The sequence below is a fragment of the Engystomops pustulosus genome, chromosome 4, assembly GCF_040894005.1.
Source record: "Engystomops pustulosus chromosome 4, aEngPut4.maternal, whole genome shotgun sequence".
Classification (NCBI taxonomy): domain Eukaryota; kingdom Metazoa; phylum Chordata; class Amphibia; order Anura; family Leptodactylidae; genus Engystomops; species Engystomops pustulosus.
In genome coordinates, this window is record NC_092414.1 from 197259840 (window position 1) to 197284444 (window position 24605).

General features: G+C 43.3%; 2 protein-coding genes across 4 annotated transcripts in view; one reads left to right on the top strand and one right to left on the bottom strand.

The window, feature by feature from the left end:
• The first annotated feature begins 1890 nt into the window (after window positions 1–1890).
• On the top strand, window positions 1891–7879 carry PBDC1 (polysaccharide biosynthesis domain containing 1). Of its 2 annotated transcripts, none has more exons than XM_072149367.1 (6): window positions 1891–2049; window positions 2393–2458; window positions 4050–4109; window positions 5497–5637; window positions 5723–5834; window positions 6016–7879. In XM_072149367.1, exons 1-6 carry the CDS (start codon window positions 2011–2013, stop codon window positions 6108–6110), a joined length of 513 nt encoding a protein of 170 aa, XP_072005468.1. In that variant the 5' UTR covers window positions 1891–2010; the 3' UTR covers window positions 6111–7879. The 2 variants fall into 2 exon arrangements, with proteins under 2 accessions (XP_072005468.1, XP_072005469.1); XM_072149368.1 differs by lacking the exon at window positions 1891–2049 and adding an exon at window positions 2148–2168.
• Window positions 7880–9673: 1794 nt separating this feature from the next.
• XPO7 (exportin 7) overlaps window positions 9674–24605 on the bottom strand; it is a 29840-nt gene continuing 14908 nt past the window's right edge. For both annotated transcript variants that reach the window (XM_072149369.1, XM_072149370.1), the window contains exons 10-28: window positions 24305–24451; window positions 20159–20331; window positions 19845–20038; window positions 19399–19504; window positions 18705–18840; window positions 16847–16920; window positions 16093–16176; window positions 15705–15765; window positions 15452–15560; window positions 15268–15374; window positions 14975–15063; window positions 13887–13994; window positions 13704–13786; window positions 13401–13615; window positions 11728–11866; window positions 11490–11650; window positions 10716–10814; window positions 10503–10630; window positions 9674–10240 (exon numbers count right to left, since the gene is read on the bottom strand). In XM_072149369.1, coding sequence (XP_072005470.1) covers window positions 10147–10240; window positions 10503–10630; window positions 10716–10814; window positions 11490–11650; window positions 11728–11866; window positions 13401–13615; window positions 13704–13786; window positions 13887–13994; window positions 14975–15063; window positions 15268–15374; window positions 15452–15560; window positions 15705–15765; window positions 16093–16176; window positions 16847–16920; window positions 18705–18840; window positions 19399–19504; window positions 19845–20038; window positions 20159–20331; window positions 24305–24451 — 2307 coding nt within the window. In that variant the 3' untranslated portion in view covers window positions 9674–10146. The remainder of the gene's footprint in view (window positions 10241–10502; window positions 10631–10715; window positions 10815–11489; window positions 11651–11727; window positions 11867–13400; window positions 13616–13703; window positions 13787–13886; window positions 13995–14974; window positions 15064–15267; window positions 15375–15451; window positions 15561–15704; window positions 15766–16092; window positions 16177–16846; window positions 16921–18704; window positions 18841–19398; window positions 19505–19844; window positions 20039–20158; window positions 20332–24304; window positions 24452–24605) is intronic.

Genomic DNA, 24605 nt, shown 5'->3' on the forward strand with positions numbered 1-24605 from the left:
CGCCGTACACGGAGAAAATGCTCTATCTTTGCCCGTATCTGCAGCCGTGCGCCGCTGTTCTCAATGGATGGGTAACCTCCTCCTCCTCTCCAGCACACACAGGTATGCCTGAGGGTGATGGCACACGTGTCGTTTTGAAATTTTTAAGCAGTCCGCCAAAAAACATGGTTTTTGAATTAAGATAATTGGTCAAACCTGTCAAAAATTGATGCGTTTTCAAAAATCGTGTGCGTTTTTCAACGGACTGCTTAAAACGGGCCAAAAACGCGTTCAAAACGCCACCTGTGCCATCACCCTTAGGCAGAAAACAAACATTCGTGCAGGTCTGTTAATGCAAAAAAAAAAAAAATCCACCCATGGGAGAAAAAAAACCCTTGGGGCGCTTTCACACGATGTGTTGCGTTGCATTTTTTAATGCGTTTTTGACGCATTCCAAAGGCTTCATCCTTGATCACATACTAAGGTTACATTGCGTTTCCACTGCATTTGCTAAAACGCAATGGAACCTCAGCATGTGATCAAGGCAGCAGCCTTTGGAATGTGTCAAAAAACGCATCAAAAAAATGCGATGCGACACCCGCACTCATAAATTGAGAAGAGTTAGGCCCGTTCCACACTTGCGAGTGTGATGCGATGAACTCGCATTACACTCCCAACGCATGCTGCCGGGAACGCACGGCCCGAACGCTGCACCGCGGGAGTGAACTGATATGCTGAGTTCACTCCCGCGGTGCAGCGTTCGCATTACACTCGCAACACATGCTGCCGGGAACGCACGGCCCGAACGCTGCACACCGGGAGTGAACTGATATGCAGCGTTCGGGCCGTGCGTTCCCAGCATCATGCATTGCGAGTGTGATGCGAGTTCATCGCATCACACTCGCAAGTGTAGAACGGGCCTTACTGTTCCTTTTTCAACCCTTCTCCTGGTTTGGACATCAAACACCGCATCTGAAAAACTGAACATGTGAAAGCACCCTTATCTTATTTTTTATCCATGGCCTCCTTTCTTCTAAAATCACTTTTCAACTATGCTTATGAGCAGGGAACCACAAGGAGGTGTTACTAGAGACCCTCTGTGCTGCAGCTTCACAGGTTGTGAAATGCAGCCACTGCGTTTTCACAGCATGAGCATCTGCGGGTGCGTTCACACGTTGCGTTTTGACCTGCGTTTTCATTGCGTTTGAAACGCATATACAACAGCTGAGGAGGGGCGATTTGCCTAATTACATCACTGTTCCATTTACAAAACGCATCGTAAACGCGATGTTAACGCATGCGTTAACAAAGCGTTAACGCATGCGTTAACATTGCGTTTACAAACGTAAATGGTAATGTAATTAGGCAAATTACCTCACATCAGCTGTTGTATATGCGTTTCAAACGCAATGAAAACGCAACGTGTGAACGCGCCCTGAATGTTCAAGCTTTTAATGTCCAACAGAGCCATTTATTTTTATAGGACTTTCAGGACAAGACGGCTACCATTAGCCCTACTATGTACTCTGCGGTTTGGAATGGAGGACCCCTTTCACCACACATTTATTCCCTCTCCTGTTCATGTCCATCTCCAATTCATGTCCATAAAGATAAAATCACTTCAATGTTGATGTGTTGTTTAGCTGACTATTACTATGGAGGATTATGATGAAGTCTCATCTCCTCAGATCATTCACCTCAGAAAGGTGAGTGAGCATGAAGCAGAGCACAACTGCCACAAAAACCGCGGGAAACACCGCTACTAATCACGTGACACTCCATCACCGCGCTGCAAGGCTCGGTAAAAAAAAACTGCCAGGCTTCCTTAGCAACCCTCCAATGACTGCACTCTCATTGGCTGGGACGAACGAGAACTTCGTCTCTGCCACGCGCCAATCCGACGTCACCTTGTGCGCTTGCGCACACGGCGCGACCTACAACAAATGGCGGAACGAGCTTCAGGAGGAAAGGGGGGAAGGATATAAAACCGTTTCCGGGTTGAGAGGAGGGTAAAGAGCAGAGGTTGTCAAAATGGCGGCTCCGGGAGACTTGGCTGGATTGGGCTCTCTGGTGAGAATTTTTAACTTCTGTCTCGGTAGTGTGTGCTCGCAGGCCGAACATTCCTAGAGGTGACATAGTCATCGTGTTATTATAGAGAGCGACACCCCCCTTCTCCTGCGGATAGAATGGTAAAGTCCGCGGCACGTGTGCTGTCATCCGCGGCGGCCGGCTATGCTGGTGTCACGTGATCAGTTGTAGTGATCTCCCTGGGACATGTAGTGCGCCCCCACAGGATGTGCAGAGAACTACAACTCATACAAATAAATAGGGCCAGGCCTCTGTTCACACTGTAGTGGTCCATGTGTTTAGTATAATCCTATAACAACCATGTCCCCTCCCTCTTGTCTTGTAGGGAGCGGCAGAGGCGCTGTCAGTGGCGGAGGCGCTGTCCCTTCCTGCAGAGGCTTATGGCAATGATGTAAGTATGTGATGTGTACATCTATCTATCTATAGGAGACGTGGATTGTGGTGCTGGCACCTGATCACATCCGTTCTGTCAGTATAGAAGAGGTTCCAGGATTATATCCCATTGTTGGATGCTGCGTCCTCTTCCCTCTGTTCCATGGAGAGGGAATCGGACCCCTGTGCTGGTCCAATCCCACAGACGGCACACATTTCACAGGTCGGGAGTCCTTTCATCATAGAGAATGATGAAGCAAAGACTCCCTGACTGTCGGCCGGACTGTAAGGCCGGTGACTTTGGTTTTTGTTGCGTCTTTGCCTCCTCTCAAAACGCATCAGTTTTGTATCTTGTTTTTCTTTTAATTGGATTCTTGATAAAGTATCTTTACTCTGTTTGACAACTTGCTGTTAAAAATGGGCCATTTTTACATTTCCTGTGCCACGAACAGGCTCAAATATAGTAAATTCTCTATATTCAGGACCAAATTATAGTTCATTGGAAAATTCTGTCAATCAAATGAATTACAGTATTTTCCATTGAAAACCATGTTGTGCAGCTAGCACTGCCAGAAATTACGGTTGTGTGCATGTAGCCCAACGGTAACAGCACTGCAGTTCGGCAGTATGATACAAGGACTCCCTTTTTGTGCAATTTCAAGGATTGACCATAGTGCAGAGTATTGGACTCAAACTGCAACAAAAGGATATGACGCAGGGAATCCCTTCTTCCCTGCTAATTGCCAGTGCTGGACTAGAATCACTACGACATACAGTACATCAGTATGATGCACCGAGCCCAGGGTTTGTCTGTGAAATCCATCTATCATATGGTCCATCCTACAAAAACCAAGTCCTGACGTGTATAAGATGAAGCTGCCAGTCATGCATGAATTATTATTAAGCTGCTGTGTACCAGTTGTGGTGGTGGAGGTAAGTTTGAGTAGGTCTGCATCCCATACAGGTAAGTTCTGTGACTATTTTACAGCCATAGGATGACGTGCCACCAGAATTAGAAAGGGGTCGTAGGTGTCCCAATATTTACACTAATCAGAGCTTCATAAAAATATAGATGGGGGATACTTACTCCTGGAGTCTGTGAAGTTGTTCAGTGGAGCGGCCTTAGTACTTTTGGCTTATGTGCAGGTACCTCAATGCCTCAAAATTTGTGAACACACAGAATCCATTTTTGCTCTAATTCTTATTAGGATGGTGAACAAAGGATTTTTTGGGATTTTAAAACACATTTTTTTTTATTTTTACAGAAATGTCACATTATATTTTATCTGATCTAGCGGGGTACTGTCTGGTATTGCTGTTCTGCTCCATTCAAGTGAGGATAAAACAATCCCTGGGCAGGGGGAGAAGAATTTCTTTAATTTTGCACATGCCCTGTGCAGTAACCTCCCTATAAATAGTCCACCCAATAGTAAATATTGCACTCCACCTGCTACACTCCTGCAGCTTCTGCCCTGATGCTTTTCTATATTGCATTGTACATGTTGCTGTTGTTTTAGAAGGCAGTGAGTGCCCCAGTGCCACACATCACCCCAAGAGATGCAGAATAGTAACGCAGGGCTGTTTAGTAATGCCGGTCTTTTGTTTTGCAGCCCAATGTGGAGATGGTGTGGGCCATGAAGGCTTATCAGCACGCGGAGGTGTACTTCAATGTAAGTTGGTTGATGGGTCTAGATGTTGTCTACCGTCATAATAAACCATTATATTTGTTATCCAAGGCCTTCCTTTTAAAAGCAACTTTGAAAATTATGCTAATGAGCCAGGAGAACTCCAGGGGTTGGCGTGTTACCGTGGTTGATATTAGAAGGAAGGAGGTAATGGATAAGAAATATAAGAAGATACCACAGTCAGTGTCGGGATCTATGAGTAATGTCCCTGGTTTATCATCATGGATTTTAATGGTAGGTTTTCTTTAACCCCTTCCCGACGTGCGTTGTAATAGTACGGCGTACGTCGGATGCGGGTACATGGAGAGGGCTCACGGGTTAAGCCCCCTCCATAGCCGTTAAGTCTTTACTGCATTTTTGTTTTTTTAAAAAAAAACAAATTCTAATCACCCCCCTTTCCCTCGAGCTGATAGAAATAAACAGTAAAAATCAAACACAATTGGGTATCGCTGCGCCCAAAAATGACTGATCAAAATATAAGTTTTTTCACTGCGTTTAACCTTAATGGAAAATAGCGCTCACTTTTTTTGCCATTTTGAAAAAAAAAAAAGCTATAAAAAGTGATCAAAAGGTCCTAAAATGGTAGCATTGAAAATGTCTTCATAAGTTGCACAAAATGACACCACCCACAGCTCTGTACACCGAAGTATGAAAAAGTTATTAGCTCCAGAATATGGCAAAATAAATTTTTGTAAATGTATGAAAACATTATAAAACCTATACAAATTTGGTATCCCTGTGATCATATTGACCCAAAGAATAAAGTAGAAATTTAGGGCGCTCAGTGAAAGCCGTAGAATCCAAGCCCACAAGAAAACGGGGCAAATGCGGTTTTTCACCATTTTCACTGCATTTGAAATTTTTTTTTCCGGCTTCCCAGTACACGCCATGGAATATTCAATATCATCAGTATGAAGTGCAATTTGTTACACAGAAAACAAGCCATCAGAGATCTTTACATGGAAAAATAAAATAAATTATAGATCTTTGAAGGTGGGGTGTGAAAAAATGGCAATGAATAAACAAAAAAGGGCCAGGTCGCTAAGGGGTTAAGTAGAAGCATCATAAGAATCTATGAAGAAAGTTTCAATCATATGATCTGCAGCACCAATGAAAAAAAAAAAAAAAAAAAAAAAACTGGTACTGCCATGACATTGCCAAAGAAACCACTTGCCAAACTGACAATGAACGCTCCATAAGGCCACAAGTTTATGGCTAGATATGGGTCCCTATAGACAGCTATGGGGTCCGGCAGTGGCATCGTACTGCACCGTGCACGGGGGAAAGATAGAACATTTTCTATCCACTCCATACTTGTGTCCATGCATAGCTATGGGGTGAAACTTACAGTGATCTTTACCTTCTTCCGCAGCTGATATCCTCCGTTGACCCTCCCCTCCTGAAACTTACCCGCTTGGATGATCTGATCTACACGACTTTCCGGAAAGAATTCCCAGACCTTCGTATTGATGTAATTGACCCTGAAGATCTGAAGTCCCCGGCAGCCAAAGAGGTAGATCCAATACTTACAGATCTTCAGCTTCTTTACCTGTTCACCCCAGCAGGACCCTCACAATGTTTTCTTTGCCGCTGTGTAGAAATGGCGGCCTTTCTGTATGCAGTTTGAGCATCAGGTAGAAGACTTTAACTACGGGACCTTGTTAAGACTGGACAGCAGCAAGGAGTATAGCGAGGAGAACACCATCTTCTGTGAGTACATAGGAGATGCACAGCCGTCATATAGGCATCAACCATCCTAGAAATGGGCAAGACTTCTGCCCCCAGTGTCCACATGTAGATACTACACCATCTTAGGACATTCCTACATAACATTGTAAAGTACTTGCATGCTTTGCCACCATTCATTTTTCCTCTTCTCTTTCCCTTCCAGCCACCAGAATCCAGTTTTTCGCTATAGAAATTGCACGGAACAGAGAAGGATGTAACAACGTCATCTACAACAGAGCAAAAGATGCTGCAAAATGATCGGTGCAAGGGCAGTAGCTGAACGCCATCAGGCAGGCACTACCAGGGGTGATGAGACATCCAGGACAGCGCCCCCTTGTGTCCTGTATGACCAGTCACCGAACAAATCAAAGTTTATTTTCTGCAGTTTCCATTATACACTCATTCGCATAATGCCCAAAACTCCTTTGGGCCAACACAGACTCTAAAACAGCCCCAGACTTCACTAAGTGCCATCCTAAAGTATTTGGACACCTTGATGTGTTTTTTTTTAAAATATCATTTTAATAAATTGTCTGTATAGTTATAGATTTGCTCTATAGAGTTGCCAGAAATGTCTCCATCAGTTGACCATTTTGACCCAGCCAAAGAATATTGTGCCGCTGAGGAGGATGTCCCTCTTCTGCATAGATATGAAGGAGAGGGATGCTCTGGATGAGCAGTGGTTTGGAGAAGGGTGTTTAATAGGGTGACACAAACTATGAACAGATTCTATGTATAAAGACCCTTTCCACGTCCATATCTAATCTGATGGTAAGGGCTTTGGCACTGAAGGACGAGATTATGGGGGAGATGGATCAGTCAGTCTACACCTGAACACTGGAGTAATTTGCACCCGAAATGTTGTGCACCACATTTATTGAAGGTTGTAGGTGGTTTTCAGACTTGTTGAATAGGCATATACTCAAAGGAAATAGTTGGTGCACCAGAAAATTCAATACTGTGGTGCAGCAAACCAGAGCAATTAAAATGGAGGTGCAAATGATGACTCCCTAGTCCTAGACCCCATGTACATGACCCTCTGAGGGACGTATATCCAGCCGGATGTTTGTTCCCTATTCCCCAAGGCTCAGTACGGTTCCACACCAGCGAAATAGAGGCACTATTTCCTATGGAGAGGGGAGGGATGAGCAGCCATATGCTTGCCCAGCTATGTTTAAGTGTGTCTGTCTGTGGCTTTTCATGGATGGTTTGTGCCAGGCAATACTGTCACTATTGAAGGGCTTAGATCTGACATTCAGAGGGACTGCTGGTCCTCAATACTCCATCTCATATCCTGCTGGATAAAACGTGCCTATGTATGTGTATATATATATATATATATATATATGTATGTCACAGCTTCTATTTCCTGTTGCCGGTGAGGATAAAACACAAGATACCTAATCTGTGTGGGGAACCCCAATACTTATTATATAGTTGTGAAGTCCACATGTGCAGAAAGCTGGTAGTCGTGGAACGATTTCTCAAAGTATACAGTAGTGTTAAAGCAACCAAATCCCTGGGTCTGTCTCAGATGGCTGAGCACAATGTATCTGGGACATACGTCTAATGTGATCAGTCTTTCACAAAGTGCATATAAATACGTGGATGAGGCCTAAAGCAAATAAGATAGAACTACTATGTATGGAAGAGGCAGATTAAAAAAAAAAAAAAAACTGTAGAATTTTTTTGTTGAATCATGTTCACATTGTGCTTTCACCATCATCTCTGTGGCGCAGTACTAGCCGCAAGTCACTAGAGCTGCCAACATGGCATATCCACCTCACACAACAGACCACCTGCTATATATTATCATTTTAGTAGAAATCCAAGAACATAGAAAATAGAATCCCTTATCTTATAATTGTAACAGTATAATCCTGACATTCTGGGGTTTCCCAGAACTAGAACCGCTCTTGATGTGAAATATACAGGTATATTATACACCTGCAGAAGAATTTGTAGATTTGCCCCGTGACAGTCTGGTCCACATCATACACTGTGACGTGACAACCTACAATGTTAGATTGTGGTGAACTTTTATAGACAGATATATTCCCTTTCTTACAGCGATTTTCCAAAGGGTGAAAAACAGCACCACTCCTGACCATGGTTTGTGCTGGTATTGCGGCTCAGCAGTACAGAGATGAATGGAGCTTAATTGCAGTACCATGCACTACCCATGGTCAGGTGTGGCGCTGTTTTTGGAAGAAAGCTGCTGTGTTTTTCAACCTCCGGGCAACACCTTTGCAACATGGCTGCGTCCAATATGCCAGCAGGGACAGAAAAAACACAGCTCAAAATGTGAAGATCCTGGAGTAAAGATGGGGTGCACATCAGGCTCCACCTCCAATGTACTTTCAGGCTGATTTGCATACTCATGACAAGGAAGTCTCTGCATTCTATCATGAGTTTATCACCACACTGTTTGGTGTTTGCATCCCACAGCACCAGCACCAAGCATTTCATGGTTTAGTACACTGCAGGGCACATCCCCAGAGCACTCGTACAGACTGTGAACGAGAGAGCCTGGATAGACCACAGCGGAGGAATGGAGAGGTAGGACCCAAATCTGATCTACCATTTCCTTCAATTGAAACGGGTCCCCATTCTTGTGGGTATCCCAGTAATCAGTCCCCCCACTAATCAGAATAGCCCATACCCTGTCAATAGCACATAACAATAAATCTGTTTAAAGGAGTTAAACAGGTGTCGAAATTCCTCCCCAAAACCCTAAATTAGCACCACTTTGGGTTCCTCTCTGGGTAGCGCCACTATACATGAAAGGACCCCAATGTGGCGTATTTGCCTGCAAGTGCACTAGCTCTCGTTTGTAACCTTCCCCCTGTTCGCTGTGCATGATGTTTCAGGCCGGTCCCAGATGCTATTGAATGGTGATTAGCATTTTCATAAGACAATAATTAAAGGGGATGTCCGGGCCACACCTGACCATGGTTAGTGCCGGTATTGCAAACTCAGCTGTGTAGAGATGAATGGAGCGGCAATATCAGTACAAACCGTACTCAGGTGAGGCGCTGTTTTTGGAAGAAATCAGCCATGTTTTTCAATGCTTGGACGACCCCTTTAATTCTGCATTGCTTCATGAGTGCTCACAAATGTGCATTCCTGCTCCTTGTTATTGGCTTAGGTGATATTTTGGACTCCTTTTTAAAGGCCAGGTCCACTTTCAACACCAAGCGTTTTATTGTCTCGATGCCTTTTTAAATGAAAAATCACCCATCTTTGTAAGACGTCATGATAAAAACAGTCATCCAGAAAATACATCTCCCTAGTAATGAGACTACAAATCTTTTATAGTCTGAGCGTTCACTCACATTCCCTTCTGACCGTCCCCTACATACATTATAGTACATTAGCAAATGACAGACAGAAGGATCAGACTACACAATGTTTTGGTTTGTAGTCTGTTACCATGGAGACACAACTGTTAAGTAAAAAAAAAGCTGTACAACCAAAAACCGAATTATTTTTTTTCAATAATGACCAATTACAAAGTTGCTTTATTTCTCATTTTTAAGTGCATTTTGACAATAAAAAGGTGTAAGGACACTGCAATGGTGTCTGTAATGGACGATAACCTATACACAGAGATAGTACCACCCAGGACTAGTGAGGAGGCCGCTGTTGATTACACGGCAGACTATAATAAGAACTTTGTTATAATCTACGGGACTCTCAATACTTCAGAGCGGCGGGCTGCATTCTCTCTGGATGAATCCAGGTGGCGCTAATGATCCGACGCGGTCTAATCACTCACCCCACAGTCAAAATAAGAGCAGTGAGAGAGAGGGCTGCGTCCCTCAGTATATAGGATTGTTTATTACAAAATGTCCTTGCAAAACCTGTTCACCCTTTCAGTGCAGTCTCTGCAGAGCTTCACCCTAACAACGCAATGCTCTGCCACTCCTCCGTACATCCACGCTCAGGGAAGGGAGGGGGAGGAAGGGAATCTGTGGGGCGGGGGGTGATTTAACTTGTCACTCCAAATGACACATACATACATATATATATATATATATTTATATATTTGTAATTTATCAATAGGGGGGGGGCTCAGTCCAGGTGAACAGGCGTGACTCTAACATTCGCTCATCAGCAACCCGACCGCCTCCACTCTGTGGAAAGAGGAAGGGGGAGGAGGCAGAGATCCACTCGCCATATATTTCCCCTGTCCGTAGAAAGAATTCAAAACGTTACCAAAAAATGTGCAGGGTTTTGTACAAGGGGAGGAAGATGGTGGGGGGAGAGGATGGCTGGAGGTGTTGGGGTGAGGTCAGCTCATCATTTCGTTACTGTTGGGGCCGCAGGTTGAGTTTTTCATGGAGTCGTTAACTTCTCGTCGGAAGGCGGAGAGATTTTGCGTAAACCTGTGAAGAAGACGACGACAAGAACGACAGGAACAAGTCAGTGGTATTATCATATATACAGGGTACACCATCACCTAACCTGACCGGGGTATTGCAGCTCCAATGGGTCTGAGCTGTAATACCAACCGTAACCTATGAAACGTTGTGGCGCTGTTTATGGAAAAAATTGTCTTGATTCACAGAATTGTTATGGGGATAGGATACAACAGTACAACCCCTTTAAGTGCTCCATATAATTTGACCAATGACGGACACGACTAACCTGTCTCTGTTTTTCGTGAGTAGGTTCCCCTCAATTCCTTCCATTAAGTTTTCGAAGCATAGATGCATGGCTTGCTGCTTTTCAGGGGGCTGACTGCTGACGATGCTTCTCCGGAGGTCAGAGAAATACTAGTAGACATAAAAATGTATCAAAGATGGCGGACAAGTGACCTAGGAAGTGCTATGATGCCCTAACGTAGTGTAGACGTGTTACCTTCTCATTGAGGAGGATCAGGCCTAACAACGGCCGGCTCATGGACCACTGATTTCGACAGTCTTCGAAGATAATGATATTGAGAACCGTGGAAAGCATCTGGGGGACAAAAGACAATAGAAATGGAGATATTATGGGGGGCAAAATTGTGTGCAACAGTCTCTATACTCCTCACCAGCCTGCGACCACTTCATTTGTTGTCAGTGGGCGCCGCGGGTTGTATCCCCCCCCACCAATACAATATTGATCACCGATCCCAAAAAGCAGAAGTTGGCGTTGGTAACCCGAACTCCAACGCCTCAATTTCCCTAACTCTGACTACATTGTCCTGTTTCCTTGGTGGCTCCAGCAGTGCAGGTGTCCATTCCTTCCCAATGCCTTATTCCTCTGATCTGTAGGGGAGGAGCCTCACTGCTGAGCATGTACATAAAGTGCAGCCAATGAGCATTTCCATAACGGATGTAACATAACTGATGGAAGTGTCCATTGATGCAGGAGGCCGGGTAGAGGTGAGTGAACTAGAGAAGTTCTCACTATTGCCGGGGGGTCCTCGTCCGTCGCGCTGTTCTGTATCCTGACTCCTAATGCTGGTTGAAATCACAAGTACTTGTCAGGCATGACTATTGTCAGAGGTCAATAGAGCACCCCTTTGTTTTGATCACTGAGGGTCCCAGCGGTCGGCCCCCCAAGTGATCTGTAATTTGCCCCCTCCTTTTAGGGATAGGGTTGCGTTTCCCTTTGATAAGCTATACTGGACTACAGGATGTGTGTCACCTGTTGGATCATCTCCGGGTGCTGCTGCATGATGTGTAGGAAGCGCTCACTCTCCTGCGGCGGCGGTGCTCCCCGTTTTTTACCACTACGAGAAAGCTGTTTGAAGAGGTATGTGACTATGTGGTCCAGGCAAGAGCAGCACCCCGTGCACACCATGGTGTCTGCAGACAGAAGACACATTAGTACATCACATGATAAGTGGTGACAACAAGGAAATAGAACCAGAACCCCGACTTACCCAGAGCGGTGAGCCCCTCGGAGATGGAGGAGAGTATATACATGATGACGTGTGGCTCCAGGCTGGCGATGAAAGACATGTGATCCTGAGTCAGCACCTCCAGGAGCGAATAATATGACTGACTGAGTTTGGGATAATCCTAAAAAAAAGAGGAAAACTCAACCTCAGAAATCCAGATGGCGAATAGTGATATTATTGTATATTACAACTGTACATTGTGATGCTCCTCCTTTATTCCTGTTAGTAAAGTATAAAAATGTGACTATCCACCTGGTCAATATACACAGACACAGTCTAATGAGTGGCAGAAAGTATAGAGGTAAGTAGATTCTTATACTGAGGTCTCAAAAATGCTGCAATAAAGGAAATCTATCATCAAAATCCATCAGGATAAACCAGGGACACTTACTCATAGATCTGGGCACTGTGACTGTGGTAATCTTCTTATATTCGTTATCCATGGCTGCCTTCCTTCTAAAATCACCTTTTATAATTATGCTAATGACCATGAAGGGCTCTGGTGGATGTTACGAGAGCTCCTCCCTGCTGTAGCGTCTCAGGATGCTTCCACTGCTGCAGTGAGATTACATCAGGCAGAGGGAGGTGGACAATGTCTTGAAGCAGGAGGAAACAGTGTAACAGCTTGTGAAGCTACAGCACAGAGGGTCACTGATAATGCCCCCCAGAGCCCTTATGACTCATATGCATAATTTTAATTTTTGATTTTAAAAAGGAGGACGCCATGGATAATAAATACAAAATGATTACCAGTGTCATGGGGAGACTGTTTAACAGCCTGTGAAGCTACAGCATAGAGGGGTTCTGGTAACAGCACCCTAGAGCTCTTCTGGCTCAATAGGATATTTATAAAAGATCATTTTTAGGAAGATGGAGGCCATGGATAACAAATATAAGAAAATTAACAAAGTAAAAGTGTCTGGATCTATGAGTCAGAATCAGAGGCAAGCACTAATTCAATGGATCCCTATAAAGATGTGTAACAACCTAGGGGAGCCCAAAAAGACACTGCTTTGGTCTCACTTTAGTTACTAGGACCTGTGAGTATGCCAGATATATGAGGTTTGCAGGTGTAATAACAGTCATAATTAAAGGGAACCTGTCACCAGGGACATCATTTTCACTAAAGACTAAATGCCTTACTGCCCTTTCTAAGCCAAAATAATTGTGTGTTATAACTTACCTTGCACCCTGACAAAATCCTGGGGTAGTCACAGGGGTTGGGCTTTGGTTTGGATGTATTTCAAAAAACAACATGTGACTTGTCTGTGCTGCAGACTCCTCAGCTCTGAGCCCCCACCTTTGTGCTCCTGTACGGCTCCTCCACTCTGCTCCTTCACACAGCCTAGTGAGATGACATCAGTAGGAGAAGGAGGAGCTGTACAGGAGCACAAAGGTGGGGACTGAGAGCTGAGGAGTGAGCAGCACGGACAGGTCACATGTTGTTTTTTAAATGCATCCAGACCAAAGCCCAACCCCTGTGACTACCCAAAGATTTTGTCAGGATACAAGATAAGTTATAACACGCAATTATATTGTATTGCAAATGCAAAGGCAGAGAGGCATTTTTGTACTGCAGGTGTAATAAGCTTCTGTAACCTGTCTTTAGTGAAAACGAGGTCCCTGGTGACAGGTTTCCTTTAAGACGGACTTACCAGTAGATCACTGTGTGGCACAGACAGCAGTAGTTTAACAAAAGTCTGAAGAGCATTATCCAGAGCTTCATCCCCGTACAGGCGGAAGACCCCGAAGTTAACGTAGCTACCGCTCAGAGCAGCTTTTAGCACCGAGAAACATATGGAGATTCCTTTCAACTTCAGGACGTACAGCTGCTCCTTAGGGAGCTCGCCCAGAGTCAGGATCCTGTTACCTGTTACCAATGAGACGCCTCCATTACTGGAAAGAAATAGCGTTTTATCAGCAAAATAACACTAAGAGAGAGGTATTAGGGGACGTACCATAAGTTGTGATCATTTTGCTGGTCTCTCTGAACAGAAGGATGCCGTTAGGGGACGAGACGTCAAATTGTAACCTCTGTGATCTGCGAGGAAAGATAAAGCAGAGGTAGATAAAGGATGATATAGGATGTAAGGGCTGTGGGTTATACAGGCATTCAATAATGTAATGTAAGAAAAACCAACCTGTTGTGTACCAGTTCTGCCATGAGCTTGAGAATGGGGGTGGTACAGGCAGGGTCATGGAACCAGAGCTCTATCGCCCTCTGCAGGATGGGCATGTATGCTGGGTATCTGAGGAGGGCTAAGGAATCATCTCACCTGGACAAACTGGATAATAGTGGACTTTCGATATTGCATTATGACAGGGGGAACTGTGTCTGAAGAGTATGATTATTTAAAGGAGTGGTCCCTCCAATGACACGTATCCACTTTCCTGTGTAGAAGGGTCCAAGTGTCAGGTGGGCCTTAATAGGGGACTGAAAGTGAATGATCAGACCCAGATCTATTACTGATGGCCCATTTAAGACACATGCACACTTGGCTCAGTGAAATGTTTAAAGGGAACCTGCACGGTGGCTCAATGGTTAGCATTACAGCCTTGCAGCACTGGGAATCTGGATTGAAGTCCCAGGGTCAACATCTGCAAAGAGTTTGTATGTTCTCTCCGTGTTTGCGTGGGTTTCCTCCGGTTTCCTCCCACACTCAAAAACATACAGGTAGGATGATTAGATTGTGAGTCCCGTGGGGGACAGGGACTGATTTGACAAGCTCTGTGCAGCGCTGCGTAATCTGTGTGCACCATATGAATAAATTATTAACCCGTCACCAGGTTTTACCCCTTAGGGGTGAAATGTTCATTCTAGAATTCCTTCTTTTATGTGAAATCTCACATGTTTACCTATAAAAGAAAATGTTCTCCAAAGTCAGGCAAACATGACTCTTCTCATCCCATTTTCACAAGAGAGGAGTCACACAGGATAAGGGCTTCTGAATTGACACACCTCCTGCAAACATTGAACTTGACTCATCTCAAGTGAAAATGAGACGAGAAGAGTCGTATTGGCCTGACTGTGGGGGGGATATTTTATAAAAAGGGAGAGGGGTAAAGGTGCTCCTGGTGTCTGGAGGTGGTTTATCATCAAGATTTGTTCATGTAGTAATCCAATATCCAATCCGTATGGGAATCAGTATGCTTATCTAACAGTAATCTAATCTGTAAAATCACATGACAGCGAACACCACCTGTCCTAAAGTATGAACTTCCAGGATACATCCAATCAAACAACATCATGAAGCTGCTCTTAGCATTGAACGCAAAGGCAATTCCTCTTAGATCTCTCACCAATCCGACCAGACTCCTCTAAAAACACAAGAAAAAAAAAAAAAACACTTATAAGTGAAGGTCTCTGGTTACGTTATTATTTTCTCAAATTTAAAATTCCGCCACTAGAGGGAGCTCACTACATACTGTGCATACATTCTGCTAAATGATGTTGCTTTTGCATTAGGCTCCAAGTAGGACACTTGTCTTTTGGTTTCCAACCTCATGCTGATGTATTTTTACCTTGGCTTCTTGTTCATTGAAACTGTTACTGCTGAACATTTGGGCCATTGATTCGAAGGCAGCGGTGAGAGGCATCATGAACTGAGCGAACTGCTCCTCGTCTTCCCCTGTAGATGACGCAGAGAATAAGACATACAAAAGACAAACTAGGAATCTATCTATGCACCTAATTACAAGGCAGTACCCAAATCCACCATGAGGAGGCGGCCCAGTGCGGTGTAGAAGGTGGTCCGGCAGCGCATGTCTGACAGGTTGGATTGGCTGTTGATTCCCAAGAAGGAGAAGTGCTCGCTCTGCAACACAATAATGTTATAATGTGTGTGCCCATAGCAGCCCCATGGCCAACCAAGATACCAGGGATTACATTTTCCATTAAACCTGTAAATCCTGGAATCCCCCAAATATCCTAAATGTTATATATTACCGTCTGCACTTACCGTGTGGTTATTTAGCATAAACTGGACAGCGCTGAGCTTCACCAGCTTCCTTACACTGCTGTATGTGCAGGGGGTTAAGGTCAAAAACAGCGCAGGAAAAATACAATTCTCTCCATCATGGAGGCTAAAGTTTTATAGATACTTCAGTTTTGGCTAAAACTATTATTCATGGACAAACCAATACATATAAATGACCAGATGTAGCCTGGTCCCTCCTGTGTTACCATCTCCTGAGAGGTTCGGGCCAATAATCTAAGGTCACAGGCTCATGTATAAGTATCCATGTATGGAAGACATGACTACTCAGCTGCAGTACCAGCCTCAGCCCAGAGACAGGTGTGGCGCTGTTTCCAGAAGATAGCAGCCATGTTTTCTAACTAGTAAAGGATATCCTATAGACAGGTCATTCAGCAGCTGTAACGTTTTGGATGTGATGGGCTCACAGCGACCCCAGTACTTGAGATTGGTGATGCTGTGGGATACACAAGGCAATAGGTTACTATTTCACAACTTCGTACACAACATACCGTATTTTTCGGACTATAAGGCGCACCATCAATAAATGCCTGCTAAAACGTCTCGGTTCATATATAAGGCGCACCTGATTATAAGGCGCACCTAATTAGATGGATGACTGACCAGCAGCTGTTATCTGTAAGTATTCATTATATATATATATATATATACACAGGCAGTCCCCGGGTTACATACAAGATAGGGACTGTAGGTTTGTTCTTAAGTTGAATTTGTATGTAAGTCGAAACTGTATATTTTATCATTGTAGTTCCCGACAATTTTTTTTTTTGCCCCAGTGACAATTGGAGTTTCAAATTTTTTTGCTGTAATAGGACCAAGAATTATCAATAAAGCTTCATTGCAGACAATTTTAAGCTGATTATTGCAATCTGGGACTATTTTAAAGCATCCAGAGAGCTTCACCAGAGGTCACAGTGGGCAGAGGGGTCCGTCTGTAACTATGGGTTGTCTGTAAGTCGGGTGTCCTTAAGTAGGGGACCGCCTGTATATATATATATATATATATATATATTTATATTTATTTCTGAGAAAATCAATGGTAGTTTTTGTTTTTTTTTACAATTCCTATAGACGTTAAAATTTCCATTTGATAAAAATGAACTCACATTTTTCCAATGAAAATGCTCAGCACCATGGTTTCATCATTCAGACCCAAAACATCCGAAAGACGGCGATAAAGCTGTAAAAAAAAAAAAAATATAAAAAAAAAATACAAACATGTGGAAACTAATCTGCAATTTTTCACAGTCCTGCTGCTACTAACAACACACACAGAGGTAATTTTGTGCAACCAGTTTCCTCAGCATTTCCTACGCCGGGTGGGACAATATGCAAATCATACCTCTGGCATGAACAGAGTTACTCCCAACTATATGCTTTTATCCCCTTGCCGAAAACCGCCATACTATTACATAAGCGGACAACAAGGGGAGTATGGAGAAGGCTCACAGGCTGTGCCCCCTCAATACAGTTGGGGTGTTTACTGCCTAACTCAGCAAACACCCACTTGCAACACCAAGCTATATTGGCTTGGATTGTTGCTCCCTGTGACATCATTGGGGAGCAACAATCAGTTCACATGACAGTCTGGAGTCTTTAAAAAAATTCCAGGTCATTTGTAGAGATCTGCAACTGTGCTGGTGGCACACTTTTACAGATCTAGTGCAGATTCTCCATATACTGCAATACAGCATGGTAGGAGCAATCAGACCCCCAGGGTTAAAGTAACCTAGGGGGCATGAAAAACAAGTTCAAATCACCCCTTTCCCTAAAACTGATCCCCAAAAAATTGTAAACATGTTAGATATTTCCACACCCCGAAAGTCCAAATCAAAATATAAAAACAATTATTCCTGTAAATGAAGCTCATAACAGAAAATAGCACCACTTTTTGACATTTTGCAAGACATAAAAAATGTAATAGGTCGCACAGTTCTTAAAATTATACCAATAAAAACATCTAGAAACAACTAGTTATGCAAAAATGACTCATTACACAGCTCCGTACGATGTATTGTGAAAAAAATATAGTATTTTCCGGGCCATTAGGCGCACCGGAATATAAGGCGCATCAGTCCGATGCATCTTATATATGTAATAATTCCATATAAAAGGCGCATCGGACTATAAGGCGCAGGGTCCGGGGGTGCGGCGGAGACCCGACGGGACGAGACGCGACACCGAGACGCGGAACGCGGGGAAGGTGAGGGGGAGGTAAAGAATAGAATACTTACATAGGTCCCCGCTACCGGAGAAAGCAGATCTCCAGCGGGAACTGCAGACCGACGCGGCAGAAGTTGTTCGTGCCGCGTGGTCTGCAGTTCCCGCTGGAGATCTGCTGTCTCCGGTAGTGGGGACCTATGTAAGTAGGGTCCGCTGCCCTCCTATAGGGCGCACCGGACTATAAGGCGCACTTTGGATTTCCAAGGAAATCCAAGGCTTTTATGTGCGCCTTATAGTCCGGAAAATACGGTAAGCTAAAATGTAATTAAACATAATTATACCAATAAAAATGTGGTATCCCCATGATCAAATTGACCCAAGGAATAAAGAAGACGCGTCATTTGGAGTGAACAGCGATGGCCATAAAGAAGAAAGTCCACAAGACACAGACACAAACGCGTTACTTTTTTCCCCAATTTCACTGCATTTGGAATTTTCACAGTATAAAGGACAATTTGTAACAGAAAACTCAAGCCCTCATAAGGCTCTGTATACAGAAAATAAAAAGTTATGGACTTTTAAAAGGTGGGGAACAAAAAATGGTAACACAAAAAAAAACTAATAAGTGCATTGGTGGGAAGGGGTTAATGAGGAGGCCTGAGGCAATGTTCACTATGTAGTGCTGGCTCAGCGTTATGTAGGGAGGAAAGGAGAAACGCTTATATGGCTGGTCTTGATGAATCAGGGCTGTGACAGTGCGGAGAGAGCTGTCAATCACATCTGGCACATCCAGGCTCTTACCTTGGATGACTTTTGCACTTGATCCCCGATGTAGATCTTCCTGAATTGCTCAAAGAAGCTCAGCATGGACAGCTCCAGCTTCTCATTGCCGGCCTGGGCCAGACGTGAATCTGTGAGGTTCATCAGTTGCAAAACACTACAGTGCAGAACAGATTAGACCAAGTTTAGCCTCGTCACATCGACTGAATAACGAGCATTTCTAGTCCAATACTGCGTCCTCTCTGCAGTCACAACTATTCAGTATCTCAGCAGTGAGACATGGATTTGTAACTAGTGTGAGGATAAGTCTAATTCCCATTCAGAAAGCAGATGGGTGAATGTTTATTTGGGAAAAAGTTTAAGACACTTCACTGCCAGAAATCTACCACCAGGATGAAGGATTGTAAACCAAGTACACCGACATAATGGTGTGTGCCCCCTCTTGCAGGAGTCGCGTTTTACAAAAACGCTTATTCGCATAATTTTTAACACCCTTTTTGTAAAAACAAGGAAATAAGACGCAAAAGGAAGGGTGGATCCTGCCAGAGAGGGCACACGCTGGCATGTCAGTGTGCATGGTGTATAATCCTTCATTCTAGTGCTAGATTTCCTGCTGCTTTCGTTAAGGCTACTTGGATGGGGCACTCAAGTGATACATGCTATAGCCAGGCCTCTGATCTGCTAAACATATGCCTAATCTGATTATGACACATACCGACATACTAACTCTCCATCCATGGCGTCCTGTTCATCGGTGCTGGCAAAAGACACTCTGCCTCCTATCACTGCGCCAATTATGTAAACCAACCACGTGAGCCGACCTGCAAGATACAAAACCTAGAAATAGAGATGCAGTGGAAAAAGCATCAAATATAATACATGGACATTTGCTAGATCAAGCATGTGCACCGGCACACTATTCATTTGTTAATTTCTGGGGAACCCTTTAAGCAGCAGTCTTAGCAGGGTTCTCTCCAGTATAACATGTATATACTGTTTGCAAGTTCTTGTACAATAGATTGCAAGTTCTTGTGAGCAGGTCCCTCCATATGATGAGGCTATTGATCCATAACATATATGTACCCCATAATCTGTACAGCACTACAGAATATGATGGCACCATGATTATTTGTTATTGACAGGCCCTAGGGTGTTCCCTACCTTCCTGTACAGTCAGCTCCATGCTGGGGGCAGATCCGCTCTGCAGGAGCTCCTGATACGTCTGAGCTGACTGGTCAAAAAGCTGCACCAAGAGAGCGCACGTCTTATCATACTCGCATCTCCCGATGGTGGAGAGCTGATCCAGCTGCTGCTGTACCAGGCCAGCGTCATCGAGAGGGTCTTCCAAGCCATCCCTGAAGAAAGCAATAAGAGACGCTAAGAAAGTGTATGACGACCACAAAGCGCAAACATGGACACCCAGTGCTGGACTGTATACAAAGTAGATAACTATTACAACACCATTGTCCTTGTACCTGAGGATAATATGCACAGACTCGAGGCGGGATGTGACGTAGGCTTTGGTCACCTCTGGTGTGTAGGTCTCCAGGAGATGAGGCTCTGTCGCCTTAACATAGGGCACGGATGCAGCAAGACGCTGCCATAAGCTCAGGAGATAATGTACCGAATTCGGTGCAAACTCCCAATGCTGGAAAAAGGAAAAAAAAAAGACAAGATCCAAAAGTAAAATCCATTACTCAACAGAACGATTAAAGAGAAAAGAATAAATATACATATATAGAATATATCTATATATTGTATAGTGTAACATATATATAGACAAGTTACACTATATAATCGAAATGTTAATACATGATAATGAGCATTTATATTAAAAGACACAGGATTGGAGACGGGTGACTAATCACTGCAGGAAATTGGGAAGATGGAGGTTTGAAATCCCCCGAAGTACCTAAAAATTTATTGTAAGGGAAGGTTGAGGACAGGAGGAGCACACCAAAATCACTTTTTCTCCGATGGATTATTATTACTTCTATGTGTGTTTAACGCTATCACCAGCCGGTCTCTCAGTATATTGCGCCAGTACTATAGACGCCATGCTTATGGTTTCAGCTGAATCAGTGCGCATGCGCACATTCTACGTAGAGCCGCGGAAACCTAGAACACCAACATTAACTAGCCCTCGCAGCAGAGCGCGCGCGCGCACGCACACACACTCCGAGGTAAGACCCAGAGACGGGTAAGCCTCCACCTCTCCCTCCCACAATCATGCCATCAATACTAACTATACGTTACACAAATTAGACGGCACCTGCATGCCAATCCACTTACCCCTATATATAAAAAAAGAAATTCATACTACCATATTACTGCCTTCATTATTTATTTATTATTTCATACACTCTATGAAACATTTACCCTACCTATGTATTTTGAACTGATGTATAGATTAATATTCCCTCTGTATTGATCAGTCAATTATGTATAGATTTGTGTTTATTCATTCCAACCAATTAACCATTTGAGATCTTTTATTATTACTCTATTAGACATGAATTGTTTTGTATATTTATGCATTGATTAATTAATTTATATATATTTTTATATACTTATTCATTCATCCAATAATTCCAATGATTTATTCGGATATATTTAATTATTTCACTATTAGAAACCTCTTATCTATTTATTATTTTTTAACGAACTACATCCAACTATGTCTATCTATATATTTATCCCCTGTGTCCGTTTTGCCCATCAACAGAGAACTTTTTTACTTGAAAAAGAGGATGTTTGTTCCCTGAAACACATTGTGATTACCTTTTACGATCATTTTAACCCCTTAAAGGGGTTGTCCGAGTTTTAAAAAAAAACTATATGTGGCCGGGAGCGCGCTGCCTAAAACAATAAAGATGTACTTACCTTCCGGTGCCCTCCGGTATCCAGCGCTGCTGTCGCTCCGGTCCGGGCGCCATGTAAACAAACATGGCCGCCGGAGCAGTGCTGGATTCAGCTTCCGGCCGGACGCGACAACCTTCCAACCCCCATACACAATGCTGTGTATAGGGACGGATAGGCGTTCCCGGCCACGGCCGGCCGGAAGCTGAATGCAGCGCTACTCCGGCAGCCATGTTTGTTTACATGGTGCCCAGACCGGAGCGACAGCAGCGCTGGATACCGGAGGGCACCGGAAGGTAAGTACATCTTTATTGTTTTAGGCAGCCCGCTCCCGGCCACATATATTTATTTTTTTTAAAAACTCAGACAACCCCTTTAATGAAGATTTCGGGACATCGGGTCCTGCAAGTGCCGGTGTCGGGCTGTGATATCAGACCTGGCACTAACACCCGGGATCGGAAAAACTCTGATCCTGGGTGTTTAACCCCTTACACTCATGTTTGACCGCGGCGTGCAAGTGTGTCCCCAGTGGATCGGACCCCCCCGGTGTGCTTACCGGGGGATCCAATCCCTCCTGCCTCAGCCCCCGGTTCCGTCAAGTTACCCGAGGCTGACGGCTCATCTCTGTGCCGGGTTCCGCCTCCTGGCAGGACCCGGCTGTGTGTAACTGAGCATGCTCAGCATGCTCAGTTACTTACACTATACACTGCAATACAAGCCAAGAAGTAGAAAATGTAAAAAAGTTAAAAAAAAAAAAAAGATTTAGTGATTTTAGAATATAATTAAATAAATAAAATAAGAGTCCAATAATCTCCCCAGTTACACATAAAATGCAAATAAAGCATATAAAACACAAAAAACACGTACATATTTGGTATCACCGCGTCCGTATTAATCTGTACAATAAATCTAAATCAATATTGAACCCGCTTGGTGAATGACGTAAAAAAAAAAAAACACTCGAAAAACTTCCCGTAATATACAATTTTTCATCAAACACTAAAAATGTTCTAAAAAGTGATCAAAAAAAGTTACGTTCCCTAATATGAAACGACAGAATAGAACAACTCTTTTCGCAAAAAATAAGCCCTCAACCAGATCTGACAACAGAAAAATAGAGAAGTTATGGCCCTAAAAAGTTGTCAATAGTAAAAACAATAGTAAAAACTATATAAATGAGGTAACACCGCAATCGTAGTGAACCAGAGAATAAAGATAAAATATTTTTACGTTACGGTGAGCGGGGGGAAAAAAATGCTAACAATCCAAAATAAAAATTGATGATTTTGTTTGTGTCCCCCTTGAAATAGTTAATAAAATCTCATGAATAAGCTTTAGACTCCCAAAATAAATTATCTATACATTGTATCTCATCCCATAAAAAATAAGCCTCATATGTTCACATTACCAAAAAAAATGCAAATATATAGGTCGTACAATGTGACAATACAAATCTGCTGTGAATGGCGCCTCCATTCATTCTATACTCGGCCGTGCGCCCGTACAGCAGTCTCCACCACATATGGGGTATCAGTACACTCGGGAGGAATTGGGCATCAAATGTTGCAGTGCGTTTCATCATTTTATTTATTCTGAAACTGTCAGTTTTGGCCTATATGAATGTATTTTCCAAAAAAATTCGAAAGTTTCTAAATCGCAGGTCCATATTGTTTTAACCCATGTGAAACACTTAAAGGGTTAATAGACTTAATAGAAGTTGTTTTACATACGTTGAGGGGCCACGTTTCTATAGTGCGGTAATTTATGGGGTTTTACTATTATTTAGACCTTTCAGAGTCACTTGGAAGCTGAGTTGTCCCTTAAAATGTGAGTTTTGGCAATTTTCATGAAAATGAGAAAATCGCACCTAAAGTTCTAAGCCTTATAACATCCTAAAAAAATGAGAGGACGCATAAAATATCATCTCAGCATAAAGCAGACATTCCATAGATGTTAATTATGAAGCTTTTTGGGTAGTTTTACTTCCTGTCTGGAAAGCGGAACATTTTAAACTTGGAAAATAAAGAATTTTTTTCAGAACGAAACGCAAAACTTATCACTTAAATTTTATAACTAACATCAAGTGCAATGTATCACGAGAAAACCGTCTCAAAATCACCGGGATATGTTAAAGCGTTCTGAAGTTATAACCAATTATCGTGATGCAGGGCAGATTTGAAAAATCAAGTCTGGTCATTGAGCTGAAAGCTAGTGTCGGTGATAAGGGGTTAAATAATAAAACTCGTATAATCGAACATCTCGGAGAGAAAGTTATTTTGGTGTGCACCTCCTGTCCTCGACCTTCCCTTACGATTTTCTAAATACCAGCCGGCCTAGCACCCAGAGTCTGAAGAACTCACAGACATTGGCTGCACCCTAGATCTCCATCTTATATGCTAAAACTAGAGTTGTGCCTTAAGCTGTGCACAACTAAATCAGGTGAGCACAAATAGATTCCATCTGACATTTTAAAACGTACAATATCACCCTAAGAGCGATGTTTAGTTTTTGTCTACTTCTGCTTTTTTTCCTAAAAATGTATTGAACACGGGTGCCCATGCTCAATCTGTGCTCCATTCACTTCTACAGAACTTGAAGAAAATAGACATAGTCCCATAAAAAGTATGTAGGAGAGATCACATTCTTCTGATGCACCCGCAGCAATCAGACACACATTCTGAGAATAGAACATACGTGTGAAATACAGATAATCTATCTTTAGGTGTAGATGATGCTTTTGCACTGGCTCGGAGATCATGTACCTGTAGACTGGTGACGGTGAAGTTTGCAATGAGTCTGATGACCTCGGGGTAGTTCTCCACCTTCACCAGTTCCCCTAGCTGGTAATTACTTTTCAGACGGGCCAACAAGCGGCAAAATTCATGGTAGTTATTGGGGTCAGACAGGCTCTGTAGGGAAAAACACAGGTGATAGGTTTGTTCACATATGGTCACTAAAGAAGTAGGTACCTGAGGCTTATGTGATGAGCTCAGACCTGAGCACAACAATCAGCAATGGGTTTCTCCCCTTTCAATGGGAAAACAAAAAATTAATCTGTGAGTC